The 25,402-nt window shown below is 37.0% G+C and overlaps 1 protein-coding gene across 1 annotated transcript; it reads right to left on the bottom strand.

The window, feature by feature from the left end:
* Positions 1 to 174: 174 nt before the first annotated feature.
* On the bottom strand, positions 175 to 23,951 carry LOC122831284 (tumor necrosis factor receptor superfamily member 11B-like). The gene is made up of 6 exons (XM_044117366.1): positions 23,818 to 23,951; positions 12,316 to 12,543; positions 11,753 to 11,897; positions 4,138 to 4,338; positions 1,949 to 2,167; positions 175 to 1,354 (listed from the first exon to the last, which is right to left on the bottom strand). The coding sequence occupies exons 1-6, from the start codon at positions 23,863 to 23,865 to the stop codon at positions 960 to 962; spliced, it is 1,236 nt and encodes a 411-aa protein (XP_043973301.1). The 5' UTR covers positions 23,866 to 23,951; the 3' UTR covers positions 175 to 959.
* Positions 23,952 to 25,402: the final 1,451 nt, after the last annotated feature.

The following is a 25,402-nucleotide window of genomic DNA, read 5'->3' as shown; positions in this document are numbered from 1 at the left end:
TTATAATAAAACAAGACTTTTTTTTACAAACTGTCGTCAGAGTTTTACAAATCTTCACAACTTAGCTACACAAGCTTAAAGAGAAACAGGCAGGCATATATATATATATATATATATATATATATATATATATATATATATATATATATATATATATATATATATATACAGACCATCCACTTCCAATATAAAAGTGACAAAACAAAATATAAAAAAATATCACTTCAGGGACTTGCAGCATATCAGAATCCAGTATTTTATGATAAAAAATAATAAAAACAAGCTTTTACACTTTAAGAAAGTAAAATTACACTTTAAATAAAGAAAACACTCAATTGCACTCCTTTATACATTCATATAACTGACCAAAAAAATAAATGTAAAACAAACCAGCTTTACCTTGTAGCAGTCCAGAACAAATAAAATTGGACAGCTGAGTAAAATAAATGTATTTCATTATGAAATCAAATTCTTGCTCTCAAACAGCGAGAAAGCTCTAATAGTACAAATCAGAATCTTCAACCATTTTTTGTGAAGCAGCCTCTTGTTTACATCTTAACTAGGTCTTAATTTTCAACAGACTCTGGTAAAAAAAAGGAAAAAAATGATTCTAGGAAACAGATGTGAGAACACATTAGCTGTGGAAGTTCTTCCTGTTAGATTCATCCCTGCACATTGATACTTTAGATTCTGGATGACAATATTTGCCTGTGGTATTATTTGAAGACCAACAAAAAATGTACTTCCTGTATGCTTTCCTTATTTTTCTGTTCTCAATGTGCTTTGCTTGGTATTTCCTCATTCACAACGTTCTCTCACAAATGACTTTTTCTCTGTCCAATGGCTGCTGTGTTCTTTTTCTTCTTATGTATCTTTTCACGTGTTTTCAGTCAGATAATGCATTTGTGTTTTTGAAATGCTGTCGACTGCATAGTTTCATGTTTGCGCAACTCACGACCTCATTCGTTCAGCTGCTTATGAGCTTTAAAGCACGACTCATCTTGAAACATGCTCATGAACATCTTCTCGTACTTCTTGTGCGCCGACGTGGTCCCTATGATGCGGCTGATTTTCTTGAGGCTTTTGACGAGATACCGCGGCGCTTCTTGGCTGCGCAGCACCCTCAGACTACGAGTCAGACCTTTGGCTAGATCCAGGTTGTAGTTTGCAGATTTCCACAGGTGGAGGATCTGCAGGAGGTACTGCCTGGGCAGGCAGGTGGAGACCACGGCCTTCACATCCTGCTCCTGGACCTTTACTCCCGGCAGGCTGTCGGTCACTTTCATGAGGTCGTCTATGGTCAGGTTCTTTAGAGCGTTGCAGCGGGAGACCTTTCGCTCGCAGTGGTTCACACCTGGGGAAATGCAGGGACAATATTGTTATGTATAAGCGACAGTCAGAAATAAAAGTGTGCAGCTACTTCCACGTTTTGTTGGCTTTCCTGGTTTGTATTTTTAATTTAGCTACAGAAATTGCTTCAAACAAAATCAAAGTCCACCTCTAAAAATTTTCATAAAAAAAAAAAAGTCTTTTTTGATTTATACTTTTGTTATTAAGTTGATCAAGGCAATTCGAGGATTTTTTATTTCTAAACCACAACTTCCTGTTTCTCTGTGGCATGAAACACTGGTACTTTTCTCCTATCCACTCTGTAACAACAGGAAAAACAAGAAAATATTTCCCACAAAAAAGGCAAAAGTATGATTATCTTCAGAAGTGAAGCAGTGGTTGCAACAAAACTGCTCCTTGTCTAAACTTGTCCATGCAGCTTGATCGTCAATGAAACGTTTCATTGGTCATTGTTTTTGATCCTGACCAGGATCCAATTTTGTTTACACAAACATTATATAAATGCCATAGCAACCAGTCATTTTAAGATATCTGCCCTCTTCCATACCAGGGGTGTTAATGATTAGATTACACATGTTTCAAGGCTTCTAATCCATACCTTGTATGATGCCGTACAACTTGTCCTTGTTCTGCTCTCTCCACAGCCTCAGCAGGTGCAGGACCTGCTGCTGGGGAGAGCATGCCTTCTTCAGCCTCTCCAGGCTCTTAAGATCAACCTTCTGTCCAGGGAGATTCTCGAGGATTCGCTCCAGAGGCACCGAGGACAGTCGCAGCGATGCCAGAGACTGGAAAACTGCTTCTTCACACAGTGTTGCATCTAGGAGGAATTATAGAAGAGAAAATATTTGTGGATTACAAAAATGTGCAACATAGAGCTACTGGATGCTTACCTGCTAAATATTTGGAGGTGTTCTTCCTCTTACTTATATTTGTAATTTGTTAGAAATGTGCCAAATCCATGGTAAATCCCATACATCTAGCAAATGCATTTAAGCAGAGCTTTAAGTAACTGTGCTTTAAACTTGAAATTCCTGATTTTGACAGTAAAAAAAAAAAAAAAAAAAAAGAGAAAGAGGAAAAGAAAGTTTTACTGTTAAGCCACAAATTATTCCTTCCCCTGACAGATTTATTCTTAAAATAAAAAACTTTTTGACTTTTTTCCAGTCAAAAAGTTTGGTTCTGATAGGAAATTAGACATCTTACAAAATTTGATATTGAAATATTAAATGCTTTATTCACATTTTATTTTTAGAAATGGTACGCTAAAAATTACTCAGCTAAATAAATCTCTGGGATTTAGTTCATTGACATTTCAGTAAGGAAGCCTTTTTTAAAAAGGCTGGCTAGCTTTTTGCACGTAGCACCTTTGTGGATTAGCTTCAAGTCTGTGACTATGGAAGGGCTGCTTGCCATCACCCTAATCTACCGCTCTGAAATATTACCTCCAGTTAGAATAAACATGTTCAAAAAATATAATTTAATTTATATCAAAAATGTTGGGAGTTTGAATAATTATCCTGACAACAAATTTTGTTACTTTTTTTTTAAACTTTGCACGTGTTCATACGTGTTTTTAACACGTCATACCATTTGGAAAAACCACTCAGTCTTTTGTCTAATGAGGGAAACTAAAACGCTTCAGCAGCACAAAACTGCAAGTGTGAAGCTACAAAGAATACTTCAAAAGGCAAACTAAAAATTGCAAAGAGAAAGGTTTGTTCAACTAAATTTGACTATTATAAAAATGCAGTCACTGAGGACAGTCCCAATTTGCATATGACATTCAGAGCTGAAGGTAATCGGAAACTTTTTGGTGCTTAGATTCATAAATTTGAGCAAGTCATGAAGCGCTGCTGTGCATATGTGTGGGTTTCTGATCAATTTCCAAATATTAAGTTTCCAGAGTGAGCAAAAAAAGTTCTTTTGCAAACCTAGAGGTTGACTTTACAGTAATATGAAGAAGGCATTTGGCTTGTTTCTCTACTACCCTGATGATGTAAGTGTGGTTTTCAGTCGTGGCATCCTGAAATCCCTCAAAACTTAACTTTGGGAACACCGCCGATGTCAGTTTCACATTTTTCTTCAAACTGCCCAACCGATGCAGGATTAGCTGCAGACAGTTTGTGGCTGTGTGCTTCAAAGGAAGACAGCTGGTGAATGAATGTTTGAGGGAAGCATCATTCTTGTTGAGGACTGAGAGTTTTGTGAATGGTCTCCAAAATATTCTACATACTGTGCAGGAGTGTGCTGGGGTCTGGAGTTGTGAGTGATTTCTAAAGCTGCAGGAATTCAGTATCATATTTGAGGCTTTGCCTTTTGAAATATATTTAAGCATCCATCATAGCTGTAGTCTGAGTAACAAAGCCCCAAAAGCTCATTTTGTGTCTCACATTGACTCAGTTTCCTTTGTTATTGTGTTTGAGGATGTGACAGTTAAATGGGTAATTGATCCATCATGGGGTCATTCTGAATTGAGCTCCATAAACATTCATTGCAGCCCTTGGTGAGTCTCTCTAGAGCTGGTTTTCAGACATGCAAGAATTAGTAAAAAAGCCTGGAATCTGGAAGAGAAACCGGACTGAGGAAATCCCCTGCCTTGGGGAATGAAATTGACCACAAGTCTGAAATAGCTCAGCTCGGAATGATTTTCAGTTGTTGACAATTGAGGTTTACTCTGAGCGCTCCTACATATGCATGTGTAAAGGAGGGATGTGCTGGATATAAACTAACCCGTTGCTGGAATAGTTCTAAAGCTTTTCACATCCGTTGTGACCTCTATATTCTCACCATTATGGCACAGAGTGTGATGTTGGGAGCAGTCCTTGAAGTCAGAAGAGCCACACAGGCTGTCTGAAGTGGATGTTCCCCATCGCAGAGTCTTCATGCCGAAATCAGCACAGAGTCTGTGCGGCTGACACGTGGAGGAGCCGCCAACAGAGAAATAACCATCCGGACAGCGTTCACACACGGTGTCACTTTCAGGTGTACCTGCAAGGCATCCACAAATAATTATTTTGATTTCAAACTGACAGAGTGGACTCTTTTCCTAACAAGAAAGGAGCAACCTCAAAGCCACCAACTTTGACCTTTTCACGCTTTTTCAAATCCCAACCTCAATTCTTGTCATTTTTTGATGAGATTTTATGTGTGCAGTCATCATGCAGCTTACAATTGTGCAGTGGAAGAAAAATGCGGAGCGGAGAGAGAACTGCTCTGTCACATAGAGAAAACAGGCAAAATATGACCAGCAATTTTGCACTGACATACTGTTGCTCACAAAATTTCAATATATTGGCTTGGGAATACGATGACAATAAAGTATATCGATCTATCAAATGTACAGTCTTTTTCGAATGCAAAAATATTTTAGTAATGTGGCCCTGCAGTTTTACACTGACATCCCTAAAATCTAAGGGAAATTAAAAGCTTCCTCCACCACTACGTGTCAGTGAAACCAAGTTTCCTACCAATCTTTATATGACACTTCATCAGACCAAAACTGAACTTAAGGGTAACAGAAAACCAACACTGTCCATCAATCTGAACACTCCATCCCTCCGTTCAACTTAGTGGTGTTTGCATCACGAAGCATCTTGTGGGCAATATTTTCTCAGAAATAATGTTCAAACTGGTCAAAGTAGGTCAAAGCAATACGGAGCAATCCCAGAAGAAGATCTGTTGGCGACTGCAACAGAATCTAAAGGCTCCATACAGCATACAACCAGAGCCACCATGGACAAGGTTAGATCAGGCGTTTCCAAAGTGTAGCCCTCTAAATGATATTGTTCTGCCCCTGGCCCCAATTCATGAGTGGAGCAAATACAGTTATTATCTGATAATAACTATGTTTGTGCTTTTGTGTAGTTTTGTAGTAAAAAGAACCTAAGCAACCCCGGCTCCCAAATGATTACACTTGGCTAAATACAGAAACCACTGGCTCATCTCCTTTTCTTGTTCAGAAAAGCCAAGAAAAAAAGATTTCTTGCCAAAAACCCCCAAAGTGATCCATCGCCTAAAAACTTTCGTTATTTGCCTATCTTACTTAATATTTTAGGATCAACCATGAATTACTGATTTTTTTTTTCTGTAAAAAATTGTCCACTTTGTTCGTTTCATTACAATCCTGCATTATTGACCAGATTAAAACAAATCACAAGAAATTAATTTTTTTGTCTTTTCCTTTAAAAGATTTTTTTTTTTGTGGCCTCCGTGTGCTTGCCTATGTCAAAATAACGGGCAACACACCGCTGCAGGCGTTTCACACAAACTACCCTGTAGAGCACTTAGCTGAAGCAGAGGAAGTTGAAAAGATGCCGCATCAGTTTCAATTGCTTACTGGTAACCTTCGTTCCTTCTATCGCCGCTGTTTTCAGTGTGTGAAAATCTCCTCCCTCATGAAGATCTTAAGTTAATCTGACGTAATTCTAGGAACCAAGCCCGCAAACATATGTCCATCAATCAAAGCCACAGATAACTGTATGAAAATGACTCAGACATGTCTTCCTCATCACACCCACATAGTTTCTATAACTCATAAAGCATCTGTAGTAGCAGTTTCTGTACATGTTAAGACGTTGAGAACATGACACGTGACCATCATGGTTTTACATTTAAAAAAATATCATGAGAGGGAGGCCGACTAGATATTAAAATCTTTTTTTTTTCTTTTTTCCCACATTTTATGCAATGCAGTCCTAATGCCATTTTCCTATCTTGCAAAATGAGAAACTCCAATTGGAGGTGGTAATGAGGGATTCCTGGTTGGTAATATTATAATAAATGGTCTTGGATTCTGGTACTTTCCCCTGCAGATCACATGACTACCTGACATAACAGAAATAGTGGTTTATTCACTTCCTCTTTGTATTTTAAAACTTTAACCAAAGAGTTGAAAGTGCGTGGGAAGCCACCGTGCTCCTATCAGATGTAACATCTTCATTCGTTTCCCGCTCACAAGGCATGCGTGCGTTGGCTTTTACTATTACGCAAAAACTAGAAACCACCTGCAGATATGCATACGAAACATATTTCCTGCACCGATGATGACAAAGCACATACAGTACAGACTTGTGAATGAGACAGGTGACTCAAAAATATACGCTGACATTTAATGTTTTTCCTAAAAATGTACTTTTTGTCAAATTTTTATTTTATCAAAATACATCATAGATGTGTTTTAGAGTAAACACTAAGAAGGTATTGAAAACCCTTTTATTGTTTCAATAGAAAATTGCTACTGAGATATATATTAAGACCAACTTAACTAAATATATTTTTTTTAAATATCTGAAATAATAATGACCCAGTAAAATGATGTTTTCCAGATATGTTTTGTATAAAGGAGAAAGCCCAGACTGTGCTGAAAGCAAGACATATTTTTGAGCGGAATTGCACAGGAAGGCAATTGCCAGGCTGTTGTCTAAAAACATTAATTTTTTTCCCTCATGTTGAGTTAATTTTCTTGGATACTTGTATTTTAGACTATTGTCAGTCCTGTTTCTTCTTTTGGTTCCAGTTGTTTGTAGTTTCAGTTCAGCTCCTAGGTTGAGTAGCCTCATCTCTTGCCACAGCTGTTCCATATTTCATCTGATTAGCCTACTCACATCTCATGTATGTGAGTTACAAACTGCCTTCCAGCATAACAATAAGCTGATTAACAAAGCCAACATAACAAAAGAGTAGGTTCAGGAACAGTCTGCGTATGTCCTTTGGTACTCCAGACACAACCTGGACTTAAATCTAATTTCACATTTCTGCAAAGACCTAAAAATAACTGTCTACCGATGCTGCCTTTCCAACATGACTAAGCTTGAGAAAATCTTTAAAGACAAATGGGGAAAAAAAATAACCCAAAACCTTGCAGAGACAAGGTCTAGAAGCAAGGGGTGTTAATATCTCTGTAGCAGCTACATTTAAATGGTTTTCTCTTCAATGAATTTACTTTTGATAATCTTGTGAAGATTATAAAAAAAAAAAAGTGATCCATGTTTTCGTACAACTAATCAAACAATTAATTGATAAAAGCCAAAAACCTTTTGCATTGGTAAAATAACTTGTTGCTTACATCAACTACAAGAATGAAAATCAGCTTGAATGTCTTAATTTCACTTAGTGGTAAAAATCAAAGCCAAAAAGAGAGAGGCCAATGGAAAAAACAACATAGTCATAAACAGAATGTAATTTATTGGGACTGAAACAGAAACGTGTGGTTTAAAAGTCTGAACTGCAACTAGAAGCACTGTGCAATAATTTCTTGAATCCACTTGTCTGCTAAACTTGTACCAACTCAAAAGATTGTTGTGGATTTATTGGGAAACACTGTCTCATATCTGAGCAATATAGCACTCGGGAAATCAGACGCTTTGAAGACAATTCGAAGGGAAACACATGGAAGTAGCTGAAGCCACTGGAACGTACCTGAGAATAAAAGGTTCCCCTTGAAGCTTGTCAAAGAGAAAATGAAAACTTGTAAGATCAAGTTTATTTTGGTTTTAAAACGTCCATGTTGTGTTCCGAATCAATGTGACAACATCATAAGAAAATGTTTTTGGGAACTGGAAAATGTGTTGCACCAGTTTTTTATATTGGCTCTGGTTAAAAAAACAAAAACAAAAAAACAACAAAAAGACAAAAGATAGAAGACTGTTGTAACCATATGCCACAAAAAAGGAATCTGGGCTCAATGGTAACTTAAGCTGCAATGTTTTAGACGCTGTGCTTTATTGCAATTTATTGTAAAATACCTATATAAAGTACAACCTAACTTTAAAATCCCAAGTTTAGCATACATTAAGCATAATATCTTTTATCAATAAACAAATAACCTATGGAGGATAATGAGTATAATTTCCAAATTGTTTATGTCACGTAGTGATTTTTTCCTGCTCTATTGTTCAAACGGACAAACCCTAAATGAGTCAGTTCTCAGCTTCTGAATAAATAAATCAAGACAGGTTATATGTTAACTACCATGAACCGAATTCCAATTAAATAAAAGAGGAAGGAAAGTCTCAGACATTCAGTGGAAACTGTGTCACTTTACTGAGGCTAAGCAGACGGCCTCCAGTTTCCGCTTAAAGTCAGCTGTAATATATCTGTCACTGTGGACGACAGAGTTACGCCACCGCGCTCTCTGACATGTCAAATAACACCGAAAGAGGTGTGGCTGGAAAAGTTCTATGACTGCTTAATGTCTTGAGCAAACATTGTAACTGGGTGCAAAAAAAATAAAATAAAATAAATGGTTGATCCAACTTTTATTCTAGCAATTGTACTGTTGGAGAGCATATTAACTTGTCCACTGGGAGAGACCTACAGTACGTCACACTAATCATGACTAAGCACTACGGTGAGGAGGAACCAGCGCAGATGAAATGGAAGAAAATGAGCATCATGCTTCATAAATATTTAACAAGACATCGAGTATCACATTCAATAACAATATTTCAGACTTAGTCATCTCTGATAAATGAAACTAAAACCCCATGTTGCACAATAAGGTGAGAAACAAAACAAAACCATTAACAAAACTATTAACTGAAAGACGTCAGTCAGTTTTATTGCAATAATAAATTCAGGCTTGGGAACTAAAAACAATTTGAATGTTGAGGGCAAAACACGTCAAATTTCATGTGATCAGTTCAAACCAAACTTAAAGCTGTAAATAGTTAAACATGGATCTCCCGTTTGGGCATATTCAGTTTGAATCTGATATTAACATAAATTTGTGAAAAGAAAGAACTTTTCCTCATTTTCTGTAATTAAATAAAACTGAACTTTTCTTCTGTACTATTTCAGCAAAGACTATCAAAATTATTTTTGTTTTTAAGCTGATTTAAACCATGAGAAATAAATAAAGGAAGGAACTCAGCCTGCTCGATGCATGACACAGTGGCTTAATGTATTGTTTTAATGTTTAACCACAAATTAATGTAGTGCTTACAGACTTTAAATCAATAGATTTTAAAAATGTTGAACGATGTGTTTACAAAATAACCTTTTAATAGCCCTAAACCTACCACTTTTACTTTTCTTTATCAAATTAATGCACATCTTCATGTTCTTTAAATATAATCCGTACAATGCAGACACAATGAGTCATTTTTTCGTTTGGGAATGGCTCATTACGATTTTTATAACGAAGCCAAATCAACTCAGTTGACTCACATTATTTCCTGGTATCAGCCAACGGAAATTTGGTCTATGTAAGAGAATTTCAGGAATACAGAGAAAGAACGTGCTTTTATGTAAAGGGGAATCAGACTTCATTTAACCAACAGACATTAAACACATTGCTAATTTTTTGGTACCCGCTAATATGTAATATGCTTTTTTGCCAAGTAGATGGGCTCTGTGATTCTTTAAGCCCTGTTAGCAATAACGTAAGTGACTTTTAGATTCAACAAAAGCTGCCATAGAATCCAATCTTTGACTGTGAAGAATAAAAACCCTGTCTTCCTACCATTTATCGGATATTTAAGCACATTGTATACTATTTATAAGCATTAATATATAACATTTGCATTAGCACTACCTGAAACAGTTTGTTATACATTAAGGTTTTTGGTCTAATGTGATCTGTTGTGATTCCAGAAGCATTTATTTATGAGTATGATGAATATATCATACATTAAATGAATGAGGAGGTCATGTGGAGAGAAGTTGAAGCTTAAGATGTCACACTCCCATAAAACACCTGCAAAAATACATAAAAACATGCTTTTTCAATATCTTTTTCTTTAATAGATTATTTCTGTCATCAAAAAGTACAGTGAAAAAGAGATACAATAAAAAAAAAAAGTCCTGAGGAGATCATATAGACCATGAAAAATTTCTGAGATTGAGCAAGTAGGACAACACAGAAAGCATTTCTCAGAAAGAATCGGTCTTTGAGAATGTATTTCTGGGTTTTTTAAAAGAGATGCACACATCTGATAAAGATTTGATGTGGTGACTAAGAGGAAAAGGAAAAGAGGTAGACATGCTTTTGTTCATCTTATATAAGAGGACTGAGATAAAAATGCTGCATGTGAATCCTTTCAAGAGCTTCTGCCATGTCAGTAAATTAAAAAAAACTGAGATTATACAATTTTCTCTACTGAAAACACTAATGGATAAGAGCTTCAATGCACATCCACACACACCCACACACACACACACGCATACATAAATACATACACACATACAAGCTGAGAAATGTTTAAAACAGTGTCTCGCAAAAGAAGGAAGAAAAAATGAAACGCTGAAAAATCAAACTTTCGTGCATTTTAATGGAGTCTTATGTGGCAAACCTACTAAACGTAGAATGCTAAAAAGAATTGGAATGAAAATGATTTATGATTTTTTAAATGTCTTACATGTGAAACTTGTGTTGTGTTGTATTCAGATCCCTTTGGTCTACTACCTCGAAATAACATCCTGTCCATGTGTTTTGTAAGTGTTTTCAGGACAACAGTTATCCAGAAAGACAGAGAGGAGGTCAAAACAGTGTTCGTTCAATAAACTATCTATTATTTTCCCTTCAAGTTCACAAGTATGCACTACTTTCTAATTAAAGGGGCAGTATTTCATGTTTTCCAGACACACAGTGCCATTTTATGCTTGCATGTTAACTTCACTGTTTTATATATATATATATATATATATATATATATATATATATATATATATATATATATATATATATATATATATATATATATATATATATATATATATATATATATATATATATATATATATATATATATATATATATATATATATATATATATATATATATATATATATGACTTACAATAAATTTAAAAGCAACATTTAACACCTTGGAATTGGGCCTATGTCTCTTTAATATTTACTAAAGCTCAAGCTCTTCCTGGAGGAGTACTGGAAGTCATCACAACAACACTCCTCTATTAACCCTTTGATAATGTTTTTAGCAACAATACAATGAGAAGTAGTTCATATAATGAGTTCAGCAGAAGCGCAGTTCCATTGGGTTTGCTAATCCCTGCCGGCTAGTTTGGAGGAGCTGAGTTGAGGCAGTCATGGGGAAGGTGCTGCTCTGTGAGGCGGAAGCTTGGAAACCGCCGCTCCAAGGAGGAACTGCGTCCGAAGGCGGCGCTAGATCCAACCAGGTTGTCACAAGAGAAAGGATTTCTCAAACATGCATGAAAGAATCAAGGCAACACTCCAGTTAAGGAGGAATAACATTATGACCTGATAAAGCTCAAAATAGTCGATTTTACATAATACTGCCCATCACATAAAATCCTATTAAAACACGCTCATGTTTGTGGTTGGAATTTGACAAAATCTGGAAAGGTTTGAAATAATTCCTACACCATATTTCTTGTAGTTGAATTAAACCTCATTGTTTGGCAACAAAGAAGAGAGGACCTACCCAACACCGTGACTCCGTATCCAGGCTGACAGGCACTGTGTGCAATGCAGAATTCCACCACTAGATGGTATCCAGGTACGCATTCACAGAGCTGGTCATGTGTGCTGTTGCACTGCTGTTTCACTATCTGTCTCTCCTTACACACCTAGACACAACACACACGGGTTCAAATATTCCAACAATGGATGAGAAAAGAAAAAACCCAGAACTTCTTCATGGATACATACATGGGAAATATGTTTTAAAGAGTTACAAACAGTTCCAATTGATAGTTAAGGATTAATTTACTTTAGGCCGAAACAATTAATCAGACTTATCTTGGTGAATCGATTATTGAAATAATATTCAACTAATTTCATAATCAAATAATCACTAAGCGTGCTTTAGGAGAGTATGCAGAGAGTACACCCTCAGAGCAGTAATTAAGTCAAAACTGGAAAAAGAAATATATACATTTTGCAGTAAAGATTAAAATACTTTTTTGTCTGTAAACATATTCTAATAAATAAATAAAATCCTGTCTGATATAGGAATGCCTGTAGATCAGTTTGTGTTGTACGTACTGAGGTACAGTACTGGCACGTATCCCCCCAATGCCAGTTCTCAGCAAAATGCCTCTCAGGACAGGCCTGGCATTCAGTTGGTGTGTCAGCGGTGCAGTGTCGTTTGACGGCTGTACCGGGGGGACACTGGTCACAAGAATGGACCTGAGATGTGACTGGATCTCTGTACTGGTACTTTGGTGGCACAGGCTGCTCCTGAAAGGCCCACGAGAAAGAAGCCGTGAAGAGCTGCAAGAGAAAGGAATTCGGTTTAGCAAGCGATTCGGCAGCATGGTTAATATTCCCTAAGGCAAAAAAAAGGTTCTAATATTTTTTCACTCATAAATTTATGAATTTGTGCTAAATCAAACCGTCCACAGAATGAGTTCAAATGAAGGTCAATGTGGCTGAGGTAAAGCTCTTAATGGGCTTGATCTAAAGTCTGAGAAGAAACTTCAGCAACTTCACTGCTTGTCACAACTGCAGGGAAACAACCTGCCTGTGTCTGCAGGCAACGTCGCCTCTTGAAGCAATATAATAATGTTATCTGCCACAGAGAAGCTGTCAGTATGACTCCTGCCACAAACCAATTTAGATATTGCTTTATTAACCAACTCACATGTCACTCACTGCCTGCACAAGATGTGCAAAGCTTTGGTCAGGCCTCAAATTTCAGACATTAATTGGGAAGCTTGTCAAACATGCACCCATGAGGCAGGACCAGCCCACATGCAGAACAGATGTCACCCACCAGGCTCCCTCCTCCAAGGGCCTCAGCCATTGGCTCAGCGGACTTTCCCTTTGGCAAGGGTTCATCCTTACTGTTTAGGCAGCTAACAATAGATTTAGCATGTATTGTTTGTGTGCATGTTTAAAGCGTGCATCTTAAAACGCGTTCAACAAACAAGTGTGCTCTCTCAGGAATGTGCTTTCTACTAGTGTGTGTGTGTGTTTGCTGCCTGTTTGTTGAGCTTCACGTACAATTACGGTTGTCCTTAGTGTTGGTCTTTGAGCTCTGCGGCCTCCTGTCCTGACTGCAGCACATAAAGGGAGCTGCTAGAGGTTTGCTGGGCTTTCCCCTGTTTGCCACCAGAGTACAAAACATTCTGTTCTACAGTTTACCAAACTTTAAACTACTGATTTGTTTCCTGCGTGTGTGCATCTGTACTTGTGATTTACCACAAAACACAGTTTAGTATTTGTTGATGTGTTTGAAACAAGATTGTCATCAAGGTAAAAGTGAGATATGTTCAAGGGGAACTTCACCATTGCCTCACACATTTTGCCACAGATTTGTTTTCTTAATATTTAGGATAAGAATTTCATGTTTCATGGCAAGTGTGAGGGAGATAGCATACAGAACAGTTTCATCAAGCATTTGTTAAAAACAGGTATTTTCACTGTATGAAAGGACACATGAAGTCAACCATTTAACATTTAATGGGATTAAAACCTTCCCAGGCGTAAAATAGGACAATTTGCTAAATGTCAGAATAATGAGAGAGATGTTTATAGTTGCTGCAATTTCAGATATTTCCCAACTATTTTGCTGGACAGGCCCATTCCTCCTGAAAAGAAATGAGATATGCAGGGCAACTTACTCACATAGATTTCTTCAACTCTGCTCACAAATTTTCTATTGCAATCCAGAGCAAAAGACTGACCTTGTTGTTATTGAGAAGCTTTGAAACTAATTTGGTGCTGATTGGGTCATCCAAGATTTGCAAGACAAATTTATGCTAAAGCTTTAATTTGCTAGCTTATTGCTACAGTTTTGCTTCAATAATTTCTCAAAATGTTCTTTCTTCATGATGGCATAAGTTTTGTAAGGTTTACAAATTTATTCTGCAGCAAAGCACACACACCTCAAGACTTTTTGTGCACAGGTCAATTCACACATTGCAATTCACACCATTCTAACGCTCAACAATACGGATGACTTTTGTAATCCTAGCTGACCAGAAAATAAAACAGCTTATTCAGGCTAAATGTAAGTGGGGGGAAAAAACTGAATGTGTATTTTATTACAGTGTATGTAAATATATCAGGGTCAGCTGTATTTGTTAGTAAATGAGGAAACACAAAGTTGTTAGAGGTCAGGCTATGATCATTCATGCATTTCAAATTAAAATATAAAAATAATAAATAAATGTGTGACCAAAGCCACTATAACAAAATGACAATGGATATGTTTTTTTATTTTTTTGTCTTTTTATATAGTGTATGTAAATATGTCAAAGTAAAATTTATTATAAAAATTTGTGATACATGGAGGACATACACAGGCTTGAAATTACTCTCAAACCCATGATGCACTGAGCTTCTAAATAAGCCTTAAACATTAAATTCATCATAAAAAATGAGCTATTATACTAAACTAATTTATACAATATAAATAGAATAAAGTATTTAAGCTGCTTTGAGCTTTCCTTCCTACCAATTTATTACCGTTCGTGCACTGTGCGTATAATTTAGCGCTAAATACTGCTCACTTTTTTAATCTGTTACTGCTTTTCTTTGCAATGTTGCTCACAAAAGAGGATGGCAAAAATAGATGAACGTTTTTTAAACACCATAATAGAAACCCAAGCTTCAAACAGTCTGGCGAGTGCGGCGGTTTTCCCGGCAAAACCTATCGAACTCTGAATACAGCGTTTTTAAGGGCAAGCTTTCATCTACAGCAGCTCACTGAGGAGAACCATAACTGCATGGGTTTGTTTGTAGTGTGGGTGGCCCCATCAGGGCTCGAACCCACAATCACAGTGTATACATTTGCTATTAGGGCCGTGAAGCCACATCCTATTAAGTTTAGAAACATGAGGAACTACTGATGATGTGTGCTGATGTAGTGGCAGAGGGTCACCAGAGGGTTCTGCAGATCTAAGTAGCCTAATTACTGGGACAACTAAATAGAGCGAAGCAATTACGAGAATGGATAAAAAGCCACAACAGCAAGTTAACTCGAAATTTCATAGATGCTTATTAAAACAAAAATATGATCAAACATTGGAAACAGCTTTGATCCCACTAAAATAACTTTAACCGCTCGATCATTTCGTTTAACCCCCATCATTTGATTTTTCTGCCCAACAAATTTTCTGTGCAACAATATTAAACTGTGAAAACTCTAATATTGCAGATTTGGAAAAATGAACGGATAAATTATCCCAAGACGATCATTACAATACATGTGATTTACCTCTAAATGCTCTGCACCGGTGGTTATACAAACGTTTTGTAACAAATGCCACTTCGGAAAAGTCTAAGGTTTCCAACTAAGCTTAGACATTTGAAAAGAGTGACAAACTCTTGGACTTTTGAAATTTCTCCACTTTATTGTAAGAATAAAAAAGTAAAAATTAAAAAAAACAACAACATATATCTCTATGGAGAATTTCAAGTTGAAGGATGTCGTTCAATAGTGCATTAAATTTTTATTAAGACGTAATTTATCATTTCCAAGTTAGTTATAAACATGAATGTCAAATATCAGGGGTTTTTAAGCAACCAAGAATCTAAACCCCATATGGCTACATAACTATAAAAAGTAGAGATAACTTTTATTTATTATTTATTATTATGAATACGTGTGATTTTGGAACGTTTCGTGGTAATGTGAATCACACATTTCCACATGTAATCACGTGATTACATTTGTGAAAATCACACCAAAAAATCATGTTTCCACATGTGGAAATGTGTGGTTCACATGTGAATCACGTGATTTTTACCACGAAACGTTCCAAAATCACACGTATTCATGTGCTTTCACATGTGATTCACATCATTCACATGTGAAATTGGTGTGAACCACGTGATCAAATGTGAAAGTCACATGTAATCACATGGGATTTTCATGGGATTTTTTTGTAAGGGGACTCTTTTCCCAGAGGATGATGTCTCCCAGTGAGCCGCTGTGTCCTGACACAAAGAGAAGGAAACAATACCACAGAATCAGCAAGAAGCTCCCCAGCTGAGTCCAGAAAAACGTGGCAAATTTGTTGCGATAAATGTTTGGTTTGCTTTAATAATGCTGAGTTTTTTTGCAAACTTTTTGTACAATTTCTAGCAACGTTTTGTTAAGTTTAGTTCCCACCAACGATGTAATTGGAGTCAGTTCCTCCATGACTTTGTTAAACATTTTAATCAACTGAACCAGAACCATGAGCATTCCACCTTACAGGACCTTTCTGGTTAGAACAATTGCTACCTTGCTGAAATTTCCTAGTCAGCTGAGCTAAAAAATATTGTAAAATTAATTTTTGTTTACCATTCTTTTTCTTAATGAAATCATTAGGTAATAGGCCTTAGTGTGAAAATAGTTTAAAAGTCTATATTTAAACAGAACTGCCCCTGATGAAAGGGAAGAATAGTGTGAAGAGAAAGGCTAATTAAGTTTTCAAAAAATTACGCATACTATTTATTTCTGAACTGCTCCTCACTCCAGTTTTTGGCTTAGGACTTCTAATTTTTCTCCAGTGGAGGCTGGAAGGCCGAGCTCATCCAGTGAGTCCATTTGTTCAGCAGAACCAATAGCTGTCAGTCGGGTCAGAACAGCTCGCTATGTTTCCCAGGGCGTCTCCTTTACCTCCTTTTAAGGCTTTGAAGACATTACACTTACAATCTAAAATAACCCTAAGCATTTGTTACCCAGTGGCCAAAGAAAACTATGTAAACTGTGGGTCTTAAGCCCTGGAAGTCAGGACCTTATGTCCTGCTTTAGATGAGTCTCTGCTGAGGCTCACCTGTATTAATGCAGGAAAACTCTTAAAACAGACAAAACTCCCACCACACAAACCTTTACTTGCATTTAACTCTTATTCATGGCGTCATGTCGTCAACTAATCAAATCCAAAAATGCCTTACATCTATAAATAATTAAATTAGAAATATGACGATGCACACAAAGTGCAGTCACTTAGCATGTTGGTTAAATTGATCTGACAGAGGTTTCCAGTTGTAAGGAGTCAGTCGCTGGAGTTACTGGGTGGAATAGCCACAGGTGAACACAGAGCAGCCGGTGGATCATCAGAGTGGATGAGAGGGTGAAGGTGGAGAACATGTGGGAGGTTGTGGCTGCATGGAGCTGCTGGTCATAATCCAAACACAAAAGGCGTCGGTAACAAAAACAGCTTTCTACGCTATAACCACATACTTGCTCAGAAAATGGTACAAACAAGTATGGAAACCAGTAACTTACCGAACAGATCCCATCGGTTTCATGTGAAATACAGAAGCATCGTGTCATGACTGCAGAAATCCGAAGTTGGGAAGTGACGTCACTCGGTAAAATATACATATTTTTCAAATGAAAGCACTTCTTGGTCTTTTATTGAAGTATTACTCTGCAATGCAGATTATGCAGGAAAGGGAATGAGAAAATCGGACTTATAACCATTATTTGAATGGAGAAGATATTTGGCCGGAGCCCCCTAGTGCCTAAGTGGGGTATTGAAGCTAGTTACGTGTTACGTAACATGCTGACATTCAAACAACTTTCAGAAAACATTCGTCCACATAGCAAAATTGGTCAGGGCCTGATGTGGCCCGCAGCTGGCCCTTACATCTGACAAACATGGTGCAATTAATGACGGCCCCCCATGGCCCAGTGCTGGTCAGAACTGGGCCAGGTGTGGACCAGTTCACACCTGGCCAGTGGTATCTGGTCCATATATCATATGCTAGCTACAGTATATGAATCATAGCTGGCCCATAAAACGTGTCACCTCTGGCAAACCAGACCCCGGCCACTGGTGGCCCATCATACATTGAGGCATCTGGGCCAGATGTAAATGCCATTTTTGTCCCAGACCACTTAATGTTTGTAATATCAATAAAAACACATATACAACACACGTATATCAACACAATTATTTTATTACAACATTCTAATTTCAAACCCAACGTATATATTGAAGAATCTGTTTCCATCTCAGAGGATTATTTCAAGCTGAACAGTGCAGAACATCTGGAATCAATCTGGCCAACAGTCGAAGGCTAACGGCTCAATGCTAACGGCTTGAGGCTAACAGCTACGTTACCTTTAATGCTAAATAATATTCATACTAACAGTCAAAAAGGACATTTTAAAAGCTATAGACATGCAACAGCAGTCAAAAAATGTTAGTGAAAACATTTAATCAATAGAAAAATTATTAATAATTAACTAAACTAAAAATTGTGCCATGTAAAATAGAGTTAGCTAAAATTTTCAACAGCACAATAAAGGACATTGTAAATAAAATATTTCCAACCGTTGTTGAATACATAACACTTACAGGTGGTGGGAAAAACACATCTATGGGTAGATTAAAATAAATAATTTATTTGGGCTAAAAAAAACAAAAAAATCCCCCAAAGAAGATAGATATGAAAAACTTACAGATTGAGTTCAGTTCAACATTCAAGTGCTGTGGAAACCAGGTGAGTCAAATCAGGAGAATGCCCAAAATCCGAGAAAGAGTATTAAACAAGGTAAGTGAAGGAAAGAGACTAATAAACAAAAAGAACACAGAGAACTGCATTGAATAAAACGATCCACAAACCAATGGGGAAAAACCATTAGTCTAAGAATATTAACAAAATTACAGAAAGAACAAAACTTTAGACACTCAACACAAAGAATAGGCCAAATAAACAACGCAGAAATAAACCCAACACAAAATGAATCATAATATAGAGACTATACATGTCCAAATAGATCTGTGCAGCACAGCAAATGCTATATGGTTTTCAATTAAATATATACCTGTTTATGATTTAGTTAATCAGAAATCATCTGAGTACGTAAATATAGTAATAGAATATATTTTCTTTCAAAAATAGACACTATTCCTACAATAAACCACACGAGCAGCGTTTGGCCATAAGGATAGATGACTTGTTGTGAGTAAGGGCTTCTACCATATTGAACTTTTCACCCTAGTCCTCACTTCAGAAGACATCCTGTACAACCCTGGAAAACCTAAATTATACTGTCATAATTATACTGTCACCATTTTCTGGGAAGCCAAGAGGCCCATCATGGAGCTCATCCAGCTGAGTGGAAAGGATGGACGGAGGTATGACTGGAAGTAGAATTTTAAAGAACCTACATAAGCGTTCTTGAGCGATACCCAAGGGACGGTCCAACTTATAAACTCTTTCATGTAAAACTGCCTGACGGAAAAGCAGACTCCCATAGGCTGTGAAGCAAATATACTCAGATCCAGACAATTGTTTACTGAACGTGAGAGGATGTTGAGTGAGCAAAGCCTGAGTTGTTCATTCTGTTTATATATCACAGGCTGCTATTGGGAACTTAAGCATTGTATAATGTTGTCTATTTTTCAGATGGCGCCAAAAGACTAAAGAGAGCTGATTCTTTTTTGACCAACCTGATGACGGAGATGAAAACTACCTCAGGCAACAGATGAGAGATAGGCAGGGACAGAGAATTCAAACAAAATTACTTTATAAAGACGGTTATCCGTTGATAATGAAGTCATGAATGCCAATTACATCATCGAACAGTGAATTTGGTCTAAGCATGGGGGAACTCATGAATTAATAAATCTTTGACCTTTAAGTTATCATTACTATCTCTGATGCAAATGCTCATTGGTGAAGCGTCTTTCAGCATACACATTTAAAGGGTTCGAGTTACATTAAACTTTCAGCATTACTGACATGCAACACAGGCCAAGACTCCATGCTTGGCCTGCCTTGGGGTTAGCTTGAAAGTCATGGCACGAGGAAAGGACCAATGGCACAAAGGGAGCAAACCGCACCACACCAGCTCATGCACCGAGCACATGGATTCAGTTAACTGTAGAGCGCAGGTGGTCTGAGGGGGGATTCCAGCCCTCTGGTGTGTGCATGTGTGTGTGTGCACGTCGGGGTGTGTGTGTGTGTGCGTGTGTGCGCGTGTGCATGCGTGTGTTTGTGTTAGTTCACTTGAATATCAAATCAGTCATTTTTTTTAAACCACACAGAGATCTGGAGCGACTTTGGAAAACTCTGCCAAGGCTTGGTCTTTGTTCATGGAAGTCTTAGAAATTATTTGCTATTATGAAGAGTTTTTTTTAGGTATGCGAGTTAATGTGAGAGTTGTCAGTTACTATGTTCAGAATATATTTGGTTTCGTTGAAAATAATATTGTTCCTGCATTAGAGCTGGGCAGGCAATGCAATACGAGTACGTTCAATTTGGCTTTGTGAAGTCGCGTTCTAGTATTTCATAAGCAAATTTTCATTGCGGATTAACTTGAAATAAAAATACCAGTTATAAGCTATATTAATATTGACGGGAAAATCGGGATTAAATATTTTCACACTCTAAAGGAGCCGAAACCATCCAAGGCAGTAAAAATATTTTGATAATATTGACAAGGCTAAAGTTATATTGAGGAGGTAAGAACTGATTTTTATTGTCAGATAATTACCATATAATCATATAATTTTACAATAAGATCACACAGAGGGCAACAGAATAAATATAGAGGCACTGCACCTTTGACACATAAGTCAAGCTTTTTGAAGGCGACTTTCTGTGATGTAAAATGCACAGTGTCTATACCTAAATAATGCTTGTGTTTTAATATGTTCAAATGTCTTTCAGCTATTAAAGTTACAACATTTCTACTCTAAAATGCTGATTAAAAGCTACAAAGATAGAAGGTATGCAAATTGTATGATAAGACTGAATAAAATTTACAATTTATTTTTGTCAGTGTAGCTAAATCAACAAAGTTGGCAGGGTTGGTTAGCAGCCAAAACTGATTTAATAGCAATTCCAAACACTTATAGGCACAATTTAGGCACAAGCAAATTTTGACTTATATAGATACAACTTTGAATTTCACGCAGATTATAGGTATATGTAGGCAAATGATGCACATTGTTTTTAGTTTTAAAAACTGCAGTCTGAAATTGAAAGAAGCCTCTTTTTTGCATTTTATTCAAAGTCAGAGTCACTACTCTGGTCTCTCTACAGACTTAAGTTGATACAATTGTAAAACAAATTGAATGGTTGCTGCAATTCTAAAAACGCTTCACACATTTAAATCACTGGACTTTTTGAACTGCCTGTTCAAATTCCAAGTCAAATAAATCAAACTTTTCTTGTCAGAAATATTGTTTCTGAAGAAATTTGCATCCTGTTTTTAATATAATCTGCAGAGTGATAAGAGTGGAATTAATGTAGGCGCTTGGGTATAATTTTAGCATTTTGCAGCAACTGTTGTATTCATTACATTTTGTCTACACCTGATGCACACATAGACTCTTAACTTATTGACTTGACTCATTTGTTGACTTCCTGATGCAAGTTTCTGCACTGACGTTTCAATTAGGGATGTAAATGTAAAAGAGGTCTGTAATAAATGCCATGCTTTCTTTTTTATACTTGAAACAGTTGGGTATTTATCATTGTCTTAAAAAATTCCATGTAATATTTTGTGTTCATCTACAAAATCCCAATGAATACACTGAAGCTCGAGGGTGGACTGTGACAAAATGTGGACAAAAGTCTAAGGGATGCGAATACTTTTACAAGGCGCTGAACATAGTCTGGATCCGTTAGTTTGTCGCAGCTGTGCTGCACTCATAAACCATCCCAAACACACACACACACACACACACAGGTACACACTTCTGCTATCAGAGCTACTGTTGATGGAAAAGGGAAGTTAGGTGTGAGGAAGCAACTTGCAGAGGTGATTTTTGCATTATGAATCCACAACCTTGCTTAGTTGTGCAATTTTGATCCTAGACACTGACAAACACAAAGGTTTTTGTTTTTTTTATTTCGTCCTGGCTCATGCAGTTCCAAACCCATGTTCTAATGTTTTGTAGAAAGAAAAAAAAGAGGAGGTCAGTATTGCTGGCTAATTTACCTCTGCACTGTGTGCAAAGAAGCTTCCAGGTTTAGGGAAGTTGGTGCTTCAGCCAACGGACACAACAGAGACTTAAGAAGGTGGGGGTCGCCGAGATAAGGATACAGAGATTGCAGATAGCACAACAGAGGGATGAGAACTTCTGCATATGGATTGAAGTGGAGCGTAGGGCATGGGTTGGAAAAAAAAAATCCCGCTAACTGCCCACTGACGCCATACCTGCTTAGACTATTTTGCACTTCTCATATATATTAACATATTTTCTCATCCAAATAGACAGAGCTGCATTAGGTTTTCCACTGACTGCATCCGGGGAAAAACTCAAACAAAATGCGTTTGTTTTAGAAGAGAGGAACATGTATTAGAGACAGCCGGGAAAACACCAAAGCAGACAGGTGAGGAAGAAATATTCCCTTGTTAAAGGAAAACTCAGAGCATCATGTGCTACTGAAAATGAACCCTGCAGGGAGCAAAAGATTCAACTGAGTCAGAGAGGACCTGATCTGTAATCACAACACCCCCAAGATGTGAGCATGCAAAGTAGCTGCGCTCTCACCAGTCATTTGCATGTAAAGACCCTGGTCCTTTGAATACATCACACAAACAGAATCTCCAACCGACCGGGATTCATCCAAAACATGGGCTCCTTTCACAGCTGTGTGACAAACACACACGCACATACACACAAAACACCCAGACCATAGTGACAGATAGGGAAGCGAGTGTTCTGGGTTACAGAGTGTGATCTGTCTCTGACCTGATACACATTGCTATTACCATATGCAAAACCTTAGATGTCTGCACTGTATGCAAAGCATACCGCTGTGATCCAAGAGGCGAACATTTCTAAAACAACATACTGGTGTCATGTCAAACATACCCTAAGAGGAAGGGGAGGAGGGGTCGGCCTGGGAGAGTAAAATATCATTCATTGTAAAGGTACATGAGCAAAAGCAATAAAATGTGAGCTAAAATAAACTGTCCTTCAGGCTGAATTACATATCTTGTTTGTATGAGTTTATTAACGTGAAACCTGAGCTTTGCCCATTACTGGAAGCAAACGGCAATAAGTATAAACAAAGGTCAGCTTTACATGGAAAGAATTTATTAATAATCTGAAATGTTAGCGGGAGTTTCATATGATATAAAATTGTTAAGACAGTATATCTTAGATAGACGATAAATACACAGTCTAATGCAACTGATAACACATAGCCTGTTACGTTGTACCAGTCCTTTATCCTATTAACTATTTTCAGCAACTAATACCTGACTCTCAGCTAAACGATAGTAATGCCAGTAAACAGTAATTACATTTGACATAAAATTATTAGCTAAATTAAAAGTGGAAGGCGTGTAAGTGTGGCGAACACAATAATCTGGAGCCCGGAAAGCTACCTGCACCGACTGTCTGCACAACTCAACGGAAAGTAGGGAATATTGCGTTTTTCCCCACAGTTGTACACTCAGCATCTGTGTGGCTTTAAGTCGCACAGAAAATGAGAAAAAGAAATAAAGAAAACCTCTTCATGCCTACTTTAAAAGTGTACGCGTTAGGATAAAACAAGACGATCTGCTCCTTATGAAGCACATCTGTATTCCAGCTGGCCGGACGGAACAGCGCAGAATGCGAAATTCTGGTTACTCACCACTATTAGTTTCATGGCAGGGTTGGATTTCATTATCCGTGTGCTCATCTTCTCTCAGTAACAGCGAACTGCAGTGTGATGGGGTCTCCATAACAGTTCGGCTCTTATATGGCTCCGAAAGAGGGAGGGAAAGACAGAAGGTTTATGCCCACCCAGCACGTTGTCCCATTGAAAAAATATGGCGCACCCACCCCAAGAGCGCAGCGATTGTGAAAAGTAGGTGTACAGCGTCAGGTATGGAGAAAACACCGCCCAGCCCCCAAAAGGGGATCCATCTGTATTTTAAACAGATGTGACAAATTGTTGTTGTTTTTTTTGGAACGCTTTAAGCTTTCAGGTGTCCTATTAAAGACAAATGGGTGAGAATTCAAGTTTCTTTTATAAGATCAATTGAGCGAAAAACAGCAGGCAGCACAGCCACAGAAAACGTAACAGTTTTATTTCTTTTTTAAATTTCTTTAAATAAAATTTAAACAAAAAAAGAGAAAAAAAAATATGTCTGTTTCAATTCCTCCCATGTGTTACAAACCTACAAATTCTTTATCAGAATGCTGTTCAATATTTACGTGCATACATAAAAAATGTATATACACATTTACACATGTATTAGATTGTGTCTCTATGACAGTTGAAATTTACATCATCCATCTTCTCACAAGTCAAACTGTAAAAACAAAGAGAAATAATAATAATAATAATAATAATAATAATAATAATAATAATAATAATAATAATAATAATAATAATAATAAAAACAGTCTGCTATAACCTAGAATAAATTATAATGCTCTGATATGCAGACGTAGGTTGAAGCCAAATTGTGTAGTCTATGTGCATATATGTGTGTTTTACTCTTTGTCTCCAGTCTCCATATCTTCTTAAAACCCAGGTTTGGGTTAAAAATACACATTTCAGTGACCTTATTCCATGTTTTGATATGTATTAGCAACATTTTCTAAATGTTCTGAATATACTTGGTGCATTTTTAAAGATACACCCTATAGAACCTGACCCAGTATAAGGAGTAGGGCAAAGAAAGCCTAAAAGGAGTTTTGTCAAACTCATCTAAAAGGTTATACAGCTTTTCTGAGATTACTGTTTTTCCATGCAACATGTACCAAGCACATAACTCCAATAAATTAAATGAAACTGCAAAATAAGCATCTCTGAAACAATAATTACCCATTTCATTGTTGAGGTAATAAAACCTTGTAATAAAAAAAAATCAACAAGTTTTACATAACATTTTGTGGTCAAAGTATATATTCCCCATAGATTTTCAGAGTTAAATTTAAGTTTTATCCAGAGCATTTTGAGGTTCAGAAGGGATTTGTTTATTGTACAAACTATTGGAACGTCCTGATTACAACCATTTGTTTTCAAACCCAATTCTCAGACAGAATGCATTCAACTTTGCCAAAGTAACATAGGTAAACCTTTACTGCATGTTATTTGCAACACTGACAATTTAATACATTGTTTTTTAATTTGCTTCAAAAATGCATTCATATTCCTGTCTGGTGTCAGATTCACACTACCAGCCGCTGAGTAAGATATTCCACTTTGGGATATCTTGCTAATCCAG

This window comes from Gambusia affinis, linkage group LG05 (assembly GCF_019740435.1).
Source record: "Gambusia affinis linkage group LG05, SWU_Gaff_1.0, whole genome shotgun sequence".
Taxonomy (NCBI): Eukaryota; Metazoa; Chordata; class Actinopteri; order Cyprinodontiformes; family Poeciliidae; genus Gambusia; species Gambusia affinis.
Note: the sequence above shows the minus strand (reverse complement) of the source record. Positions and strands in the feature narration are given on the sequence as shown.